Source organism: Macaca nemestrina, chromosome 12 (assembly GCF_043159975.1).
Source record: "Macaca nemestrina isolate mMacNem1 chromosome 12, mMacNem.hap1, whole genome shotgun sequence".
Classification (NCBI taxonomy): domain Eukaryota; kingdom Metazoa; phylum Chordata; class Mammalia; order Primates; family Cercopithecidae; genus Macaca; species Macaca nemestrina.
This window is the reverse complement of record NC_092136.1, coordinates 19,214,283-19,235,279: the sequence shown is the minus strand read 5'-3', so window position 1 is coordinate 19,235,279 and position 20,997 is coordinate 19,214,283. Positions and strand designations below refer to the sequence as shown.

Below are 20,997 nucleotides of genomic sequence, written 5' to 3'. Positions count from 1 at the left end.
ATAAGAAAATAGGCTTGATGAATATCCCACAATGACATCTCCTATTCACCCAATGTCAAATATTTCCAGCCATATCAAATTCAAGATCAGAACTTTCTTGTCATTGTGATATCAAGAGCAGAGAATGACTTGTTTTCCTTTCAGAAGCTTGGTGGGGACATGATGTTATGTCATCCATCATTGGTTCTGCTAGTTACCACCTAGAAGTTGTAAAGAGGATACTTTTTTTTTTTTTTGAGATTCTCTTTCATTCATTCACTTTCTACTAAGTGTCAGGTTCCCCATGAAGTTCTTGGACTTCATAAAGATAAAACAGACACAGTCTCTATCCTCAAGGAGCTCACAGTCCAGGAGAAGAGAGTGACATGGAAACAAATAACTGCAGTTTGATGTGACAAGCACTGCCATAACAGTGTGTAAGGGGTACAATGATAGCACAAGGAACGAGTGATCAATTCGATTAAGAAAGATGCCACAGAAGGAGAAAAGCTTCCAGGTAGCTGGAGATAGGGGACAGGAGGGCATTCCAAGTAAAGGTACCCTGGCAAGAAGGCACTTTGCCAAATTCAAGAAGCTCGGAAAGTGGTTCAGTGTAGTTGGACAGAGGATATCTGTAGGAGACAGGAGGGAGAAGAGACTGGAGAAGAAAGGACCACACCAGGCCACCCACGTTCTATCACTTTGTATATAATGGGTGCTCTCTCTAGTTTTTTCTTTAAAACAAATGCTTCCCATTCCAGACATTCAACAACCATCTACATGCACAGCACTAAATGAAGGCCCCTGAGGGATATCCCTCTAAGGAGCTTACACTGAACCAAATTGGGTGGATTAAACATACACACTACACAGCTAAAGACAAAAAATGGACCAACAAGTACATCCAACTATACATGGTACAGACTGCACAAAGTACTGGGAAATTCACAGGTTCTTAGCTTCAGACAAAGCTTAAATACTATCTAATTAGAGAACTGTTCAAATGCTTGAATCCCCTTGACAAAACCCTGGATAAATGAGCACCTATGGGACGTGGGATGCTCACTCAGGCACATTAGTCTGGCTGAGGCCAAAAGGCCACCAACCACAGGATGCCCAGAAGGCTTTTATGGCAATATAAGAGAGACACGCCTCAGACAAGAGAGGGTCCTAGACAGGACCTTTTCTCCACTGGTGAAATGAATGGGATGATTAAGAATAAAGCAGCTGCCTAAAGTCTTCATCTGCCATCATAATTATAACTCACAGGAAAAAAAATTTCATGGCATACTATTACTTTTTACAGCTTGTTTCCACACACACACACACACACACACACACACACACACACACACACACAAAGCTTTAAAAATAAGCATTTCATTGGGTCCTTTATGCATCTCCAGATTAAAAGTTTCATGTAGAAGTAAGGAAGTATTCAGTTTATCTGAAGATACTTGCAGGCCTCTGGGGAATGCAGCACATGTTCTAGGGTGTGAGGAAGGGCCTTTGATAGTCCAGAGGTTCCACAAATGAAGCCTGCAGATCATGGATGGGCTTGACTGGAGCCCTTCCTTACGCCTTATGACTGTATGATAGCTCTGGTCCTGGCTGGGAGGTCACACCACTATCCCTCATTACCCTTCCAAGCCTAGGGGAGATGCCATACAGTGAAAGCACAAGCAATGGCACTCACCCTCATGGAGGTCTCTCCACCATGGGCCTGTTGCAGCCTGAAGACCTGGGCCACCATGTGCTCTGTGGAGGGGTGCAGCAGGATCCTTCGTGAGGCCAAGCCCACCATTACATATCTGCCCATTGGGGACAGGCTCACCGAAATGGCATTGGGACCTGAGGGCCAACAGAACAGAGAGATATTTCCTAGACTTCTGGCCACTTCAAGGAAACAACTTTCACTCTTACTCTTCTCTTTTTCTCCAATCTTCATATTCACTTGCTCATCCTGGTGTTATCTCATAGGACTGTAGTGAGGAGTATGATGAGAAGGCATATACATACTGAGTATAGTGTTTGACATATAGAAAGCATCTAATAAAGCCGGATGCGGTGGCTCACACCTGTAATCTCAGCACTCTGGGAGGCCGAGGCGGGGGGATCACCTGAGGTAGGGAGTTCAAGACCAGCCTGACCAACATGGAGAAACCCCGTCTCTACTAAAAATACAAAGTTAGTCAGGCATGGTTGCACATGCCTGTAATCCCAGCTACTTGGGAGGCTGAGGCAGGAGAATCGCCTGAACCCGGGAGGTGGAGGTTGTGGTGGGCTGAGATCGCGCCATTGCACTCCAGCCTGGGCAACAAGAGCAAAACTCTGTCTCAAAAAAAAAACCAAACAAAAAAAAGAAAGTACTTAATAAATGCTAACTATTATTATCAACATTTTTAAAAATTGTTAACATCCTGATATTACTATTTTGAAACCCACTTTTTTCATTTAATACATTATGAACACTGTTCTGTAAGAGCGTTTTAAGGGCCAGTGGAGCAATTCCATCACTGCACCATCATTTGTTTAGTCAACTCTTAAAAAAAAAAAAAAACAAAAAAAAACACTTAAATTTGACTCAAGGTGACACCAGCAAAACAAAACACCCACCACCCCTTCCCCCTGCAAAAAACAACAACAACAACAAAACAGTCTCAAGGCAACAATTTGACATTTTTCTGTATGGTAACACTGCTGTGAACACCCTTGTATGTAAATCGTTGTATAGTTTTCTGATTATTTCGTTAAAAGCTGGATTGCCAAAGAGCTGACACATTTTGAGAGGTTTTAAATACACAATGCCAAACTGTCTTGCAGTGCATTTGTGTGCCACGACCACCTCCTCCCTTATTCCTGGCCAACGTAACAGGGGCATGCGGTAGGACTCTAATCCTGAGATGTTTCTGCAATGTTACTAGCCAGCACTCCTGCAAAGCAATCTTTCTCTGGCCTGTGCCCCAATGAAGGTAGGGGCAGTATGTGACCGTTACTCCCATCCAAGCCGTGCCTCACCTAGCAATGACCATGCCAAGGCACCAGTGTCCCTCTGTCATTAGGTTGGGCTTCCTATCCCTTACCAAATCGCTTGGTGTAGAGCATTTCGCCCAGGTTATGGGGGGCCAGGGAGTATACTGCCAGGATGCCTTCATCGGGAAAGCCCCTCTGGCTGCTGGGGATGAAAGCTGCCAGGAGCTGGCCATCTGCAGAAATGTCACAGCTGGCATCATTGTAGATCTTGCAGTTCTGCACCAGCACATTCACGGAGGCTGCATCAGACAAAGAAAGAAAAGAGGATAAGAAACTTTGGAGTTGATATTGTAAAAATTCTGGGGCCAAGAAACTTTAGGGACTTCCTAAGGGCCTGCACCTTGTCTAGAAATGCTAAAGAATACCTTCTCATTCAAACTAAAATGTCAAATGAACAAAACACAGGAGGCAAGAAAAGTATGTCTCTTCTCCCACCTTAGCAGGAAACTACAGGATAGTCAACACCACCACAACCACCTGCTGAGTCTTAGTTCACATTTAGGAAATATCACTTGAGAGATTAGATAAGGAAAAAGTTATTAAAAATTATTCCTAGAGAGCCATTTAACAGCTGTTATTGTCCCAGAGATCAAAACTAAGGTAAATAAAAATGCAAACCCATTGGTTCCAAGAAAAAGGTGATACAGGTAGAGCTTTCTTGGGGCAGGAATCCTATTCAACACCTGTTACGTGACCTTGGAGAAGAAAGCCATTTCGCAAATTTGTATTTTGCTTTCTCATTTAAGAGAAAGAGAACTGGAACATCTAGAGACCAGTTTTCTGGAACAGCTCCTTGCTAATACAAATCTCTAACTCTACCAAGAGAGGAAAAACAATAATGCCCAGCTGTGGCTGGATGGCCAGGGCTCATTTCCCATTATGCTCTATGCCAATGTCCATGGCAGCCCTAGTCTGCACTTAGTAGTTCCTGAGAACAAACTGCAGGGTCAGGCAGGCAGCAGGCTCAGCCTCGTAAGGTGGCAAGATCTGAGGGTGGAGGAATGTCTGTTGGTGAGGAGCATCCACTCCACATGACAGGACCAATGAGATGTTAACTGGCACTGTGCCTATAGGCCTTGTTTCAGTTTTCATTTGAATCCCTCTCTGAGTCCCACTGTGCGATTCCCTGCCAGGAGGAAGTGGCTTACCCTTGATGTGAGCATAGAACAAGAGTGCCCACATCATGGGCCCAGGCAGAACAGCATAACACATTCAAACAGACCAAGCTCATCAGGGCTTTGTCCCATTTAGATATACCTCAAGCAAAGAAACTTTTTACTGTTTCTCTTATTTGAAGGAGATGTCCACTGTCAGAGGCATTGTTGTAATTTTTTAAAAGCCAAGCTCAGCTGCCCTCGCCAGAGTCCAGGTGATCTACTGCAGTAATCCAAAAAAAACGTCAAGGGCAAGTTTCCCTAGGAAATTACCTCAAGGAAAACAAAACAAGGAATTGCTCTTTCAGAGGCCCCCAGGCTTATGCGATCTGATACTTAGAGTGATTTGTAGAACTCTATTTGTTCTCCTTTCCCTGTGTGTTGCTAATGAGATGACAGTGTATATCGAAAAAGGCATCAGAACACATTGATTAGACTATTGTGCCAACTCGGGGGCTAACACCTACAGCACCATTACGCATAAAACCGAAGAGGGACCACAAGGATGGTTCTGTTTGCTAACTAATAAAATAATGACATCCAAATACTCACTGCTATCACCATTAGGCCTTTCTACTGCTCAACTCCCAACCCACCATCTGGTCTAGCCTGTAAGGCTAGATTTATCTAGTTAGCACTGGGACGTCTGCTACTTATTACTCAGGGTCCCAAGCCCTTTGCTAAAAAAACAAAAACAAAAAACCAAACCAAACCAAACCAAACCAAACAAACAAACAAGAAAAAACATGGCAATATCCCTCTCCTTTTCTGGCTCAACACATGAATCCAGCTGGGGTACAGAACCAAAAGAACTTAAATAGGAAAGGAGATGGGACTCTATCGGCTTTAAGACAGCTTTGAACAGTTACCATTTTATCCACATTTAATGTCTCGAAAATATCTCTTGGGTATGTTATCAAAGTAGACTTTCCTGTCTTGCTGTTACAGAGATCTAGCTCACGTGTATTAACATTCATTTTGGTCAAACATCTAGAAGGTAACCCTCAAAACTCATCACCAACACACAAAAAAGCATTTAACTGCTTACGAAGACAGGTGCAGAGGAGAGTACAAGTAAGGTTTTCCTTCTTCTGGAAAGCTTGGCTCTAAAACCCCTTAAAAACTGGGCATACGGACAAAAAGCATTTTGTCAGCCTCAAATCCAGGCCACTGTGCTTGTGTTTGTATTATATGATGATGATTCCAAATCAATAGCTATCTCCCAAATTCTGCCCTCTCCCCTGACTCCACCCAACTTCACAACTCTTCCTGGCTACTGCAATGAGCTCACAGAGATATGCAAAGGACAAACAAAAAGAGAATGCTGAAAATTTTAACAGCTTCTCTGGTAGCATATTCAGTTTCAGAAATTTTGCAGCTCATGATCCGGGGTTTCACTTCTACCGTAATGGGATGTGGTAGGCATAGAGTGATTTGGTAGCTCCATCGCACTAGGCTCTGTTTACAATTTCATTCTCACATTTGCTGCTTGTTGTCTATTAATTTCACATGTGGAAAAGGAAATGTTCAGTTACAATAAGTGTCACTGCTTCCATTCACTTGTGCAGCTTCCTCTTGTAAGGCTGAGATTTTGATGAGTTAATTCATACAGGAAGAGATTTCTTGGATCTCAATTACTTGTTTACTTAGGCCACAGAAAAGTAATGTACTAATGACAAAGGACAACTAACTCATCCTTTTTGGATTCAACAATAATATAAGGTAGAGAAAAAAGGGAGAAGTGAAATATAGCCAAAGACACCGGCAGCTTACACACCACTAGAAGTCTTTGTGGTTCTCCATACCTTGTGTGACCCCAGCGGTAGACAAACTTTAACATGTATCAAAATCACCAGGAGGGCGTATTAAAACACAGAATGCTGGGATGGGGCCTGAGAATTTGCATTTCTAACAAATTCCCAGGTGTCTCTGATGTTGCCGGACTTGGACTACACTTGAGAAATGCTGCCTCGTCAAATAATCCTTAGTCCTGGAGATGTATCTCCAACAACTGGCTTTCACTTAAAGGCAAAACACATATTGGAAAAAATGATGGGGTAGTTAGCTGGGCTGTGAAGGATGGAAATAAAGATTAGGAAAGAAAGGATTTTCAAATCAAAACTGCTCAAGAACTTCAGGGGGCAGCTCCAGAGGGAGAAAAAACAATGCAGGAGACAGCAGGAAGCCATGTTCCAGACTCTGCAATGTAATCTCCTCCCAATTAGAAATGATTTCCAAGTGAAAATGCCCTAGCAGGGAATGGGAGGGGTTAGAAATACTGATGCCTGGAGGAGCAGATGGCTCTGCCTTCCTATCAGCTCCATAAATTATAAACAAACACCTTGTACAAAGATCGATTTGTAGCCTGTTGCTGGCTGGCCAGATGAGGCCATGGGAGCGATTAGCAGTTGCAGTGCTTTTGCAAATGCATTAGATACCGATTTAGAAAACCCAAGGGGGGTTAAATCAGCAGAAAAATTTCCTCTTGGCTATCTCTGAGCCCCTCAGATTTCAGAATAAGGCCTGTACAGAGCTCCAGATGACCCATAAACACTCCCCGAAGGCACTATATCCCCTGTGGTATGGCCTGCCCCACATCATTCATCTGCCAGGTTTCTTAAGGCCTATTCTGACAGGACAGCCTAGTTACCAATTCTATTCACGCAGTAAGAGTTTACTCTTAAAAATCATAGTGAATCTAAAGCGCCACTTTTTTCAGGAAAGCAATTTCAAAATTATTTATGCATGAAGAGGCCTTATTCATAAACTTCTAAACACTAATCTCAAATCTCAAGTGAGAGAAGCAGGTGGCAAGATCTTCAGCCTAACTCCAGGAAAAGGTTAAATGCAATTCACATAAATCAACTTGGGGGTTGCTGAACTCATCAGTAAAACACAGAATCAGGCTGGGCTCACACCTGTAATCCCAGTACTACAGGAGGCCAAGGCAGGATAATCACTTGAGGTCAGGAGCTCGACCAGCCTGGGCAACACAGCAAGACCTCATCTCCATAAAAAAAAGTTAAAAAATCAGCCAGACATGGTGGCATGCGCCTGTAGGCCGAGTTACTCAGAAGGCTGAGGGAGGAGGATCGTTCGAGCTCAGGAGTTTGGGGTTACAGTGAGATATGATTGCGCCACTGTACTCCAGCCTGGGCAACAGAGCAAGACCCTCTAAAAATAAAAGTAAGTAAAATAAAAGTAAGTAAAATAAAACATAAATCCTCAAAGATTAAACTCATGTGGAACTTTCAAATGAATAATCAGACAGATCACTAGAACAGAACAGAGAGTCCAGAAATATATCTAAATACAGAAAAGAAATTAATATTATGATGAAGATAACATCCCAAATCAATAGAGACAAATGGATTATTAATTAGTTGGGACAAGTGAGTAGCCATATGGGGGGGAAATTGGATCATACTTTGAATATTTGGGACTAAATTTCCTAGTGAATCAAAGACTTAACTATTAAAAAACTAAAATATAAAAGTTCTAAATGATCTCCCTAATGATGACACAAAACCAAGGAACCATAAAAGGAAAGTTGTATAATTTTGACTCCTTAAAATAAGTTCTATGACAAAAATAACCTTCAGCAAAGTCAAAACTTGAATGATAAGTAGGAAACTCCTATTATAAGTTAATTTTCTGATTTATAAAGAACTCCTGTAAAATCGCTAAGGAAAAGACCAGTAACACAACAGAAAAATTGGTAAAGCACATGGACAAGTCAAGAGAAGGGAACACAAATGGCTGTTCATATGAAGAGGCATGCACCCTTGTTTGTAACATGAAAAATACAAATGTAAAATACCCACATACTACTTTTTTTTTTTTTTACATATCAGATTTGCAAATATCCAAAAATTTGATAGCACATTCTATCAGCAAGAGTTTATGAAATCAGGCACTCTCATGAACTCCAAGTGGAATAATAATTTGGCACGAGCTGTATAGAGTGTGGTATGGCAATAACTACCAACATTACAAATGCACACTCTTCCCCCCTGCAATTCCATTTCTAGAAATGTATCCTAGAGATATACCTGCACATGTGCAAAATGATAAACTGCAGCACAGTTCGTAGAGTAAAATATTGAAAATGACTTAAAGGTCCTTTAATAGTAGACTAGTTAGAAAATTATGGTACATTCACGCAATGGAATACTAGGCAGTCATAAAAAAGAACAAATAAGCTCTTTATATACTGACATGAAAAGAACACTAAGCTACACTGTAAAGAAAAAGTGCAGAAAGTACAGACAAGTACATACAGCATGCTACCATTTGGGTTAAATAACAGGCAGAAAAACATAAATTTGCATTTGCTTCTATATACATATAATATTTTTGAAAAGATGGCTGGGTGCAGTGGCTCACGCCTGTAATGCCAGCACTTTGGGAGGCCGAGGCGGGCAGATCACAAGGGCAGGAGATCAAGACCATCCTGGCTAACACGGTGAAACCCCGTCTCTATGAAAAATACAAAAAATTAGCCAGGCGTGGTGGTGCGCACCTGTAGTCCCAGCTACTCAGGAGGCTGAGGCAGGAGAATGGCGTGAACCCAGGAGGCAAAGGTTACAGTGAGCCAAGACAGCGCCACTGCACTCCAGCCTGGGAAAAGAGCGGGACTCCATCTCAAAAAAAAAAAAAAAAAAAAAAAAAAAAAATTTTTTTTAAAAAAAAATTTTTTTTTTTTTTTAAAAGATATACAAGGAACTGCTAACAGTGGTTACATATGAGGAGGAGTGGTAGGATTGGGAGGCTTCTTACTGTATTAATCTTTTACATTTTTAAAATTTTTGAACAGTAATATCAATTTCAGATGACAAAGTGACAAAATAACAAAACAAAATAACTTTAAGAAGCAAATTTCATTTTCAATAGGGGAAAAGGTGGATTGTGGTTGATTCCCAGCAGAGTTAAAGAATGAATTACTGGACATGTGGCCTATAAGCACTTAGAAAGGGATGATTGCTGCTGAAGTTCCACTGAGACAGGACATGGAAAAATTAAACTGATTTTCCTTGTCCAATAACGATACCAAGACTGGCATATCAGGAAATGCCACAGACAGAATATCTTAATCATTTTAAGGCAACTGGCAAAGTCTTATAATATCATACAGACAAGGCAGAAAAATGTCAGCTTTAGATATGAACAACCAAGCCCAGAGTGCTAATTCATAAACTAAAATCAACACAGAGGAAGTCCACAGTAATGTATCTGAAAGAACACAGAAAAGCATGCTTATTGAACTAGTAGACAATGGAATATTGAGAAAGAAGGATTAAAACAAAGTTCAAATAGATGATGAGAGGCAGGAAAAAGAAACTACAGTTGACAGAAAAAAATTGAATAAAAACAAATACAAATCTGTTTTGGTTATCAAAAGATAAACTGGGCCAGGCGCGGTGGCTCAAGCCTGTAACCCCAGCACTTTGGGAGGCCGAGGTGGGTGGATCACCTGAGGTCAGGAGTTCAAGACCAGCCCGGCCAACATGGCGAAACCCCGTCTCTACCAAAAATACAAAAATTAGCTGGGCGTGGTGGCGCGCGCCTGTAGTCCCAGCTACTCGGGAGCCTGAGGCAGGAGCATCGCTTGAACCTGGGGAGGGCGGGTGGAGGTTGCAGTGAGCTGAGATTGCGCCACTGCACTCCAGCCTGGTGACAGCAAGACTCTGTTTCAGAAAAAAAAAAGATCAAGCTGTAAAAGTACAGGAAGGTTGAGTCTTGGTTTATTAGCAATTATCAAGAAATTTTAAGTGACTAAAAATTCAAGAATGGCTTCTGAAAAAAGTGCTGAAGCCACAGGGTAAGCTAATAGTGTCTGAAGCACCACTGTAATACGTATTTGACAGCTTGCATCTAGAGTTTTCTATTCTTTTCTGCCCCCCTCCACTGAAAGTTAAAAGGAAAGATGAGCAGAACTGTCAAGGATTTGGAAATCAGTGAAAGGAATCTAAGGAGGTTTGACCTTTCAACAAAGATTTAATGGAAAATGGCAGCTCAGTTTAAATAGTCAGAGGACTGTCACTTGAAAGAAGCATCATGAGATTTATACTATGGAGGTTCAGAGACAGAATTAGGACCAATGGGAGAAAGTGACAAGGGAAATGGTGGCTCAGTGCAAAAAAAGAACTTTTTTTTTTTTTTGAGACAGAGTCTCACTCGGTCGCCCAGGCTGGAGTACAGTGGCGTGATCTCAGCTCACTGCAAGCTCCGCCTCCCGGGTTCACGCCATTCTCCTGCCTCAGCCTCACGAGCAGCTGGGACTACAGGCGCCCGCCACCACGCCCGGCTAGTTTTTTGTATTTTTTAGTAGCGACGGGGTTTCACCGTGTTAGCCAGGATGGTCTCGATCTCCTGACCTCGTGATCCACCCGCCTCGGCCTCCCAAAGTGCTGGGATTATAGGCTTGAGCCACCACGCCCGGCCAAAAAAAGAACTTTTTTTTTTGTTTTGGAGACAGGTCTTGCTCTGTTGCCAAGGCTGGAGTGCAGTGGTGTGATCTTGGCTCATAGCAGCCTCGACCTCCTGGGCTCAGGTGATCCTCCCACCTCAGCCTCCCAAGTAGCTGGGACTACAGGCATATGCCACCATGCCCAATTAATTGTGTTTGTGTTTTTTTGTTTTTTTTTTTTTTGGAGACAGGGTGCCACTCTGTGACCCAGACTGGAGTGCAGTGATGTGATCTTGGCTCACTGCAACCTCTGCCACGCAGGTTTGAGCAATTCTTGTGCCTCAGCCACCTGAGTAGCTGGGAAAACAGATGTGTGCCACCACACTCAGCTAATTTTTGTATTTTTAGTAGAGACGAGGTTTTATCATGTTGGCCAGGTTGGGCTTGAACTCCTGGGATCACGCGATCCTCCCAACTTGGCCTCCTAAAGTGCTGAGATTACAGGTATGAGCTGCTACACCTGGCTGAAAGAATATTTTAACACAAATGTAGCAGTGATGGTCAGGCCACCTTGTCAGTGCAGTCTATCATCAGTAGCAGTCAAGCAGAGGTTGAACCATCACTCTCAGAAATGTGCAAGAGAGAGCCCTTCACGAGGTAGTAAGTGAAATGAGAGGTTTAAAATGTTGTGATTCCAAAAGAACAACTGGGATGTGGACTGCAGACTTCATTAGAAGCAAGGAAACTGAAATAGTCATGTTTGTAAATCAGATATCAACCATACCATTGAGATGAATAAAGATACGAAGACTGGCATATCAGGAAATGCCACAGGCAGAGAATATCTTAATTATTTTAAGGCAACTGGCAAAGTCTTATAATATCTTACAGACAAGATAGAAAAATGTCGGCTTCAGATATGAACAACTAAGCCTATAATGGGATTATAGGCGCATGACAGCATGCCTAGCTAATTTTTGTATTTTTAGTAGAGACAGGGTTTTACCATGTTGGCCAGGCTGGTCTTGAACTCCTGACCTCAAGTGATCTGCCTGCCTCGGCCTCCCAAAGTGCTGGGATTACAGGCGTGAGCCACCATGCCCAGCTTGTAACTCTCAATTAAGCAATTCAGCAAACATGTCTTGCACCCACCCTCAGTAGCAAACAATGTAAGGTACTGAAGTAGACACAAAACCAAAGACTTCTCTGCTCCGAAGAGTTTGTGGACTAGTAGTTCACTGGCTAAAACCTAAAGTTTAGGTGGAAATGAAAAGAAGAGAAAGAAAAGGGAGTGTAGGATCCAAGAGCTAAACCTTGTGACCCTTTAGGAAAGACTATAGTGATGTTAATTAAACTCGATTAATCCAGATCTTAATGGACTTAAGTGTATGGTATGGTTGATGTTCGGTTAATGGACCTGAAATGAAAGTCACAGAAGAGGTGCAGAAATGGCATGTAGACAACAACTGCTCAATAGGATGACAAAAAACCCAGTGCTCCATGAATTTTTGAGTTCTGGCTCACCAGCAAATATAACCCTTCCACTGATACCCCCATTTGATATTGACTTACCATTACTGATTTCAGGGAGGTCAAACTTAGTGAAGTCCCACCACTGGAGCCGGTAGGTAGTATTGGCAATGTTACTGGCCACAGCAGACTGTCCATCACCGATCACTGCCCCTGATGAGGAAGAAGTCAAAGACAGCACATTATATTATTTATCAACGTTTCCACTGCAAAACTTAAAACAATACTGGGATTAGTAGTGGGGAGAGAAGAGGAAAAACTAGACTATGGCTGAAGAAAGCTAATGAGTCCCACCTGGCAAGTCTTTGTCTCACAGAAAAACCACGTATGTTTGTCAGGGAACAATTTAATGTGGAAATATAATCCCATCCATCAGTCCCTCCCATTGTTACTTAACATTTACTTAGTGCCAACAACGTGGCAGGTACTGTACATACATGGTCTGGTAGGCTCGACATCTAAAAAAGACAGGTGAAATTTCATAAAAATGTAGGAAAAGAAAAATAAAAATGGGAAGACACCATTAATACAGAAAAGCCAGTAGCATTTCAGTCCTTGGACATCCTGATAGTAAGCAGCACTCTTTCAGACAAAGAATCTCCTCCTTTATCACTTCTTCCTAATAGGACATCTCAAAAACAGGCTCCCCCCAGGGAAAAGGCAGCTACTGTACAGCTGACTGGATAGAAAGAGACAGTAACAAACAAATAAGGTAATATTTGTTCATCTCTTCTGGACCCCTGGCACGTAACACAATAAAAATTTATGAGCCTCGCTTTGTAGCATCAGAATATTTTTATTAAGGCCATCTTTTATTATACCTACCCCCTAAGAACCTCCTTGAATCCACATTTGCTTATAACATCTCAGGGTTTAACTTTCTCTGAGATATACTCTTCTGTATGACATTTTTTTCCTTGGTAACCAATTAAATAAAAAATGGATTTTTTTAACAGGGTGACACTTTAATTTGCAGTTGTATTTCATTTACATGAACATGTCATTTCCTCCTCCTCCTTCTGAGGTGCATTTCATACACAACCACCCTCCTTCTGATCAGACAGAGTCAAACCCTGTTGGGAGAATAGAACATTCCTGTATGCTAGATAACCTAAATGGTATTCTCAGCTGTAAATCAAAGGCTACTTTGAAAAACTGAACTTGTTAGAGTTTACCAGCCTCGGAAAAATGGACAATTTCATGCCCAGATTCTTCAGTATCACCTAGTCTTCCTCTTCTGCACATCACTGCAAAAGCATCTTGTGAACTGTAGTTCTTTTCTTTTAGAGAGTGGCATTTATCGCACTGCTACTCCTGGTGTTTCCCTTTCTTTCCCCAAATGATCAAGAGATGGTTCAAAGAGAAAACCTCCATACAAGCCAAGAAATATGAGAAAAGTACTCTCCGCACTCTTCCAGTTGCTGCTGGCCACTGTGTCAGAAGACTATTTTCTCAGCATTCATTTATTGATAGTCTTGTCTTTGTCCCATTTTCAATTTGTAAGGAAAAGTACAAATAACAGTTCATTTCCAAAATGATGATACTTCTAGATCATGCATTATCGACACGGGGAATATCACCCCAATGGGGGTAAAAATTGGTTCATGGGGGCAAAAAATAATAATAAAAAAAACCTTAGTATAATCATTTGTTCCCTTCCAAAGCATCAGAGTATATAAATAGATACACATTTATCTGTGATATTAAAATTTCATGGGAGGAGAGACAAGTAGGGAAAAAAAAAGTCTAAAAAGGTTCCTTAGGAGGACAATAATGGAATAAAGCCTAAAACAAACCGTTCTAGATAAATGAATACCCCCAAAACAAGACATCCTTTGAAATCTTGCAAATTCAAAGACATAGGCCCAGTCATGATCTCCCTGAGACCTGAGAACAACAGCATTTGGGGGTGTGCTGTCAGTGAGTCCACTGACCTCAAATCTCTATTTGAAGTCCCTGTGGTATATCATTCAGATGAGGTAAATATATACCCTTGCTTTAACCTTCACAGAAAATTCCCCTTTAATAATTATATCTGACTTTTGCTGAACCTCTGGGTCATGAGGAGGGTAAGATACCCGAAGGACTTTATTAAAAGGAACTTTCTTGATTTTTCTATGCCTCTTTGATAATGAAAATCACTTTTTTTAGTTACAAGGTCTACCACTTCCCTGGAAGGAATTACTCCATTTCATTCTGATCCAGGCTCAATTCCACTGAGCTTTCAAATTGTTTCCTGGGCTTGCTTATCAAGATGGTTGACATCCCCCTTTGACCACTAGTCTCTCTCAAATTACTTTAGTTCCTTATCATTTTCTCCAGCTTTTAACGGAAAACCATATAACCCCAAATGGTAGAAGGTAAGTTGATTTTCTCAGTATATGACGAACAAAACGCTAGTTGCTAAGAGAGGGCAGAAAATAAATTGAAAAAACAAACTTCATATTGTAAGAGCTTATTCTGGGGGAAGGGATAAGAACTACAAACAGGAAAACAGTTAAGGAATAATACCAGATGCTTTTTGAGTACTGTGAATCTGCAAACAGGAATACAAATGATTAAGATTCCCAAATCCCAGCTCCAGAGGCATCCTGTACTGTCCATGTCTCAAGAAAGGTCTTCGGGAGAACAGCTGTGCAATAAAATAAACATGTAGGGTTGCCACTATGTCGAAGAGACTGGGGAGGTGCTCTCTGTCAGTAGTGCCAGGGTGCCGAGGAGGAATGAAGTCTGGCACCAGGGAGAGTCATTTTTTTTTTGTGCCATATAAACACAGATTAGGGAGCTAAAGATGCCAGCAACAGATTAGAGTAGTGTCACCAGCTTCTTTTCTGCAAGAACTGTAGGCCAACTGAGCCTGTCTCTTGGAAACAACAGGAAGAGAAAGCCTGATTTATTAAAACAACCCCAACCATTTAGTAGGCCTCTGGCCACTAAGATGAAGGTATAGGAAATGTGCAAGAGGAGGTTAATGGACTGAGCTAGAAAGTATTTACACACGAGGCACTTAGCCTCAGAAACCAAATCCTGAGAGACTGCTGAGGGATTTCTAAGACTTCAAGGTTCTCCCATGTAGTAATGACAGAATGGAACAAGTTAGACTCAGAGTTTCTCAATCCCTGCACTACTGAAATTTTAGGACAGATAATTCTTTGTTTGAAGAGTCTTGTGCATCGCAGAACATTTAGCATCCCTGGTCTCTACCCACTAGATGCCAGTAGCACCCTGCTTCACCTAGTTGAGACAACCAAAAATGTCTCCAGACATTGCCAAATGTCCCCTGGGGATAAAAATCATTCCTAGTTGAGAAACGCTAAGCTAGATAAACATATCCTACATTTTAACTCCAGGGTAGGTGCTCTGAGCACCACTACTAGAACGTCTGCTGCTAGAATGTCTGCTGCTAACAAGTGATGCTGTTATAGTCATGGAAAGAAACTAATCCAAGGCACAGCATTACAACTTCAATTTTCCGTATCTGCCAATGGGATCTTACAGCTTGTTTTTTGTTTGTTTTTGAGAATACAGGCTTCAGAATCAATTGGACCAGATTTTGACACTTCCTGCCATTATCTACTATAGTGTGACTTTGTATAAATTAATCTCTCTGAACCTCAGTTTCTTTATCTGTAGAAAAGGGTATAATAGTACCTACAACTTACAGAATTGTTGGAAGAACTTACTGAGACAATAAATATAAAGTGGTCAGGCGTGGTGGCTCATGCCCATAATCCCAGCACTTTGTGAGGCCAAGGCGGGCAGATTGCTTGAGCCCAGGAATTTGTGACCAGCCTGGACACAGTAAGACACTATCGCAAAAAAAGGCTGGGCACAGTGGCTCACACCTGTAATCCCAGCACTTTGGGAGACCAAGACAGGCAGATCACTTGAGGTCAGGAGTTCGAGACCAGCCTGAACAACATGGTGAAACCCTACCTCTACTAAAAACACAAAAATTAGCCAGGCATAGTGGTGCGTGCCTGTAGTACCAGTTACTTGGGATGCTGATGCATGAGAATTGCTTGAACTCAGGAGGAGGAGGTTTCAATGAGCCAAGATTGCACCACCACACTACAGCCTGGGCAACAGAGCAAGATTCTGTCTCAAAAAACCCAAAACCCAAAACCCAAAAATTAGCCAGGTGTGGTGGCATGTACCTATAGTCCCAGCTACCTAGGAGACTGAGGTGGGATAGCTTGAGTCTGGAAGGTGGAGGTTGCAGTGAGCTGAGATTTTTTTTTTTTTTTTTTTTTGAGACAGAGTCTCGCTCTGTGCCCCAGGCTGGAGTGCAATGGCACAATCTCAGCTCACTGCAAGCTCCGCCTCCTGGGTTCATGCCATTCTCCTGCCTCAGCCTCCTGAGTAGCTGGGACTACAGGCGCCCGCCACCGCGCCCGGCTAATTTTTTTGTATTTTTAATAGAGACGGGGTTTCACCGTGGTCTCGATCTCCTGACCTTGTGATCCGCCCGCCTCGGCCTCCCAAAGTGCTGGGATTACAGGCGTGAGCCACCGCGCCCGGCTGCAGTGAGCTGAGATTACACCACTGCACTACAGCCTGGGTGACAGAGTCAGACCATCTTGTAGATAGATAGATCAACAGACAGATAGATATATCGATAGATAGATAATGATGGCAAATACTAAGTGCCTAATAAATGGCCTTTAAAATTATGTCTGTCATCTACTCCAAACTGTGTATTTCATCTACAGTTACAGCCTGGGTGATAGAGCCAGACCATCTCATAAATAAATATATAAATAAATAGTGATGGCAAATACTAAGTGTCTAATAAATGGCCTTTAAAGTTATGTCTGTCATCTACTCCAATCTGTGTATTTCCTCTACAGTTACACTACTACTTACATCAGCATCAACAGACAGCTTATAGAGAGATGTCCTTGTGTAAGAGACTGGCCCAAATAGTGTGCCAGGGCCAAGAGAGAGAAGTGTTTAATCTGAAGATTAAAATAAACTGTCTAGGCCCTATAATATTTGGCAACTTTCTCCTTGAAAACAGCCCAGGCCAAGACAGACCACCCTCTGGGCCACAAAACATCATGTAACAAATGCAAAAGAAAAGGAATAATACAAATTATGCTTTCAGACTACAAGAGAACTAAACTAGAAATCAGTAATAAAAAGATAACTGGAAAATCCTATAAAACTGACAGATTAAACAATACATTTCTAAACAACACATGGCTCAAAGAATATGTTGGATTAAACGAACATTTTGGATTAAATGAAAATGAAAACATGAGTTCTCAAAATACATGAAATGTAGTGAAAACAGTGCTTAGAGGGAGATTTATAGCATTGAATGCATATATAAGAAAAGATGAAATATCTAAAATCTGTAATTTAAGCACCTACCATAAGAAAGAAGAAAAAAAGCAAATTAAAGCCAAAGTAAGCAGAAGAAAGAAAAATATGAGCAGAAACCAATGAAATTGAAAACAGGAAATCATCTATAGAGAAAAATCAATAAAACCAAAAACTTTGAAAGATCAATAAACAATAAACATCTAGGTAGGCCAATTACGAAAAAAGAGAGAAGATACAAATTACTAACACCAGAAAAGAAAGGGGCGCCATCACTACTGATCCCATGGACACCAAAAGGATAAGGGAATACTATGAATAACCGTATGCCTACAAATTTGAAAACCTACATGCAATGGACTAACTCTCCTTGAAAGACACAGTATATTACAATTTGCACAAGAGACAAATAATCTAAATAGGCCTATATCCATTAAATTGAAGTAATCATTAATAATCTCCTAAAACAGAAAGAACTGGGCCCAGATGGTTTCACTAAATTCTACCAAACATTTAAGGAAGACATTGTACCAGTTCTCTAATGTCTCTTCCAGAAAATAGAAATATGAAATACCTGCAACTAACATCATATTCCATGGTAAGAAACTAGATACTTTCCCCCTAAGATCAGGAACAACGCAAGGAAGCCCCCTCTTACCAATACTTTTCAGCATCATACTGGAAGTTCTAGCTAATGCAATCAGACCCCCCCCCCCCCCCCACAAAACAAAGTAAATAAAAGGTATACAGATTGGAAGAAATCTGTTTGTTGCCAGATGACATCACTGTCTAATCCCAAAGAATCAACAAAAAAACTCTGGTAACTATTAAATAATCATAGCAAGGTTTCAAGATACAAGGTCAACTGCTTTCCTATATAATAGCAATGAACAAATGAATGACTGGAACTTGAAATTAAAAATACACTACCACTTACCTTAGCATCAAAAAAACAAAAAACTTAGGTATAAATCTAACAAAATATGTACAAGGTCTATAGGAGGAAAGCTACAAAACTGATGAAAGATGTCACAAAGGATAAAACTAAATTAGTGAGATATTCCATGTTCATGAATAGGAAGGCTCAATACTGTTACAATGTCAATTCTTCTCAGCTGGATCTACAGATTCAACAAAATCCCAATCAAAATCTTGAATTATTTTGTGAATATTAACAATTTGATTATAAAGTTTATATGAAAAGGCAAAAGATCCAGAATAGCCAACACAATATGGAAGGAAAACACAAAATTGGAGGACTGACACAACCAGACTTCAAGACTTAATATAGGCTGGGCGCGGTGGCTCACGCCTGTAATCCCAGCACTTTGGGAGGCCAAAGCAGGTGGATCACAAGGTCAGGAGTTCAAGATCAGCCTGACCAACATAGTGAAAAAGTCCGTCTCTACTAAAACTACAAAAATTAGCGGGGCGTGGTAGTGTGCACCTGTAATCCCAGCTACTCAGGAGGCTGAAGCAGGAGAATCGCTTGAACCCAGGAGGCGGAGCTTGCAGTGAGCTGAGATCACACCACTGCACTCCAGCCTGGCCAACAGAGAGAGGCTCTGTCTCAAAACAAAACAAACAAACAAAAAAACTAATGTCTACACAAACACCTACGCATGGATGTTTATAGCAGCTTTATTTATTCATAATTGTCAAAAGTTGGAAGCAACCAAGATGTCCTTCATTCAAGAGATGAATGAATAAACTGTGGCACATCCATACAATGGCATATTATTTGTGCTAAAAGAAATGAGTTATCAAGCCACAAAAAGACATGAGGAACCTTAAGTGCATGTTACTAAATGAAAGAAGTCAAAGGCTACATACTATAGGTTTCCAACTGTATGAGATTCTGGAAAAGGAAGTTATAGAGACAGAAAAAAGATGGGTGGTTGGTAGGGGTTTGCAGGGAGGGAGAGATGAACAGGTGAGCACAATATTTTTTTTCGTTTCTGTTCTTGAGAGAGGGTCTCACTCCACCACCCAGGCTGGAGTGCAGCGGTGCAATCACGGCTCAAAGAAGCCTCAATTTTCTGGGTTCAGATGATCCTCCCACCTCAGCCTCCCGAGTAGCTGGGGCTACAGGTGTGTGCCACCATCACCAGCTTATCTTTTTTGGTATTTTTTGTAGAGATGGGGTTTCACCATGTTGCCCAGGCTTGTCTCCAACTTCTGAACTCAAGAGATCCACCTGCCTTGGCCTCCCAAAGTGTTGGGATTATAGGTGTGAGCCACCATGTCCAGTCACAAGGAGATTTTTTAAGCAGTAAAGTTATTTTGTATGTTACTACAATGTTGGATACATGGCACGTACGTTTGCCAAAACCAGTGGAATTTACAACACCAAGTGTGAACCCTAATGTAAACACGTACTTTGAGTGATAATGATGTGTCTATGTTAGTTCATCAACTGCAGCAAATGTACCACACTGGTGCGGACAGTGGGGAAGCCTGCGGGTGTGAGGGGAGGGAGTATATAGGAATTGTCTGTACTCTCCACTCAACTTTTAATAAACCTAAAAAAGAGAGAGGGGCCAAGACTTTTATTCACATTCTAGGAGACAGTGGGAACAGCAGCTGTCCATGAGGACAATACTAGTCATGGTAGTTCATAGCTACCATATAACCACAGAAATTCCTTTCATGGAGGCTTAGAACAAAAGAAGAAATAAAGATTATTCTGATGACAGACAAAACAAGGAGGAAAAGAAGCTTAAATCCAGTGATCCTGAATAACTATCAGCCAACAACAATGGCAAAAACTAAGCTGCCAAGTCTCATTCCAGAGTCAGGTCTTCAACTTGTAGGCCAGAGCTCCCAGAATGTGTCTAGGGATGAAATCATAATCATCATCACAGTCACATGATAGGTGAGCTCTATCAAGCCTAATAGCCTCTGTGCATCTCTCTGCCTTTGCTTCTCTCCGAGACTCTTCTCTTCTGTTGCTTGGAAAGAATTAGAAACCTTTTTTCAAAACAGCTTCACAGCTTCTCTCTAAGATTTGTTCTAGGAGCAGGGAAATAAAAAGTATGATTCAACAGTTCAGTGAAGATACTGAACAACGGGAATCATTAGCAAATCTATCAGAAAAGCTAATTCAGAGAGGGTAAAAAAGGGCAAGTTGCAAAGAAGGAAATTATTAAATGACATTTCAGTCCTGAAAACTCTGTTTAACTTGAGACTTTGTAATTCAGAATGGCCATCTCTGACTGTGTTGCTGCTGGGAAGATGAAATAAGAATGGGGTTGGGGACGTAAACACTCATCATCCTGGAGACACAATTACTATCTTTCTGCTTGGTTGTTATATGAACCTGCCCTGGGCTTTCTAGTCTCAGCTCTCCTGACCAGTTGAGCTGGAGGAGAGCTGAGACTAGAAAGCCCAGGGTAGGTCCAACTGAACAACTTATCAGCTTTCCAAACAGATTGACAGTTGCTTCAGGCTGGAGGGATGTGAGAGAGGGAAAGGGGAAGTGACTGTTGATGTGCATGGTTTTTTTTAGGAGGTGATAAAAATGATATGAAATATATAGATAGAGGTGATGACTGCACAACTCTATAT

General features: G+C 41.4%; 1 protein-coding gene across 7 annotated transcripts in view; it reads right to left on the bottom strand.

The window, feature by feature from the left end:
- Positions 1–20,997, bottom strand: part of LOC105471664 (autophagy and beclin 1 regulator 1) — a 201,137-nt gene that overhangs the window by 36,126 nt on the left and 144,014 nt on the right. For all 7 annotated transcript variants that reach the window (XM_011724288.2, XM_011724286.2, XM_071074730.1 and 4 more), the window contains 3 exons: positions 12,148–12,258; positions 3,063–3,251; positions 1,676–1,830 (listed from right to left, as the gene is read on the bottom strand). In XM_011724288.2, coding sequence (XP_011722590.1) covers positions 1,676–1,830; positions 3,063–3,251; positions 12,148–12,258 — 455 coding nt within the window. The remainder of the gene's footprint in view (positions 1–1,675; positions 1,831–3,062; positions 3,252–12,147; positions 12,259–20,997) is intronic.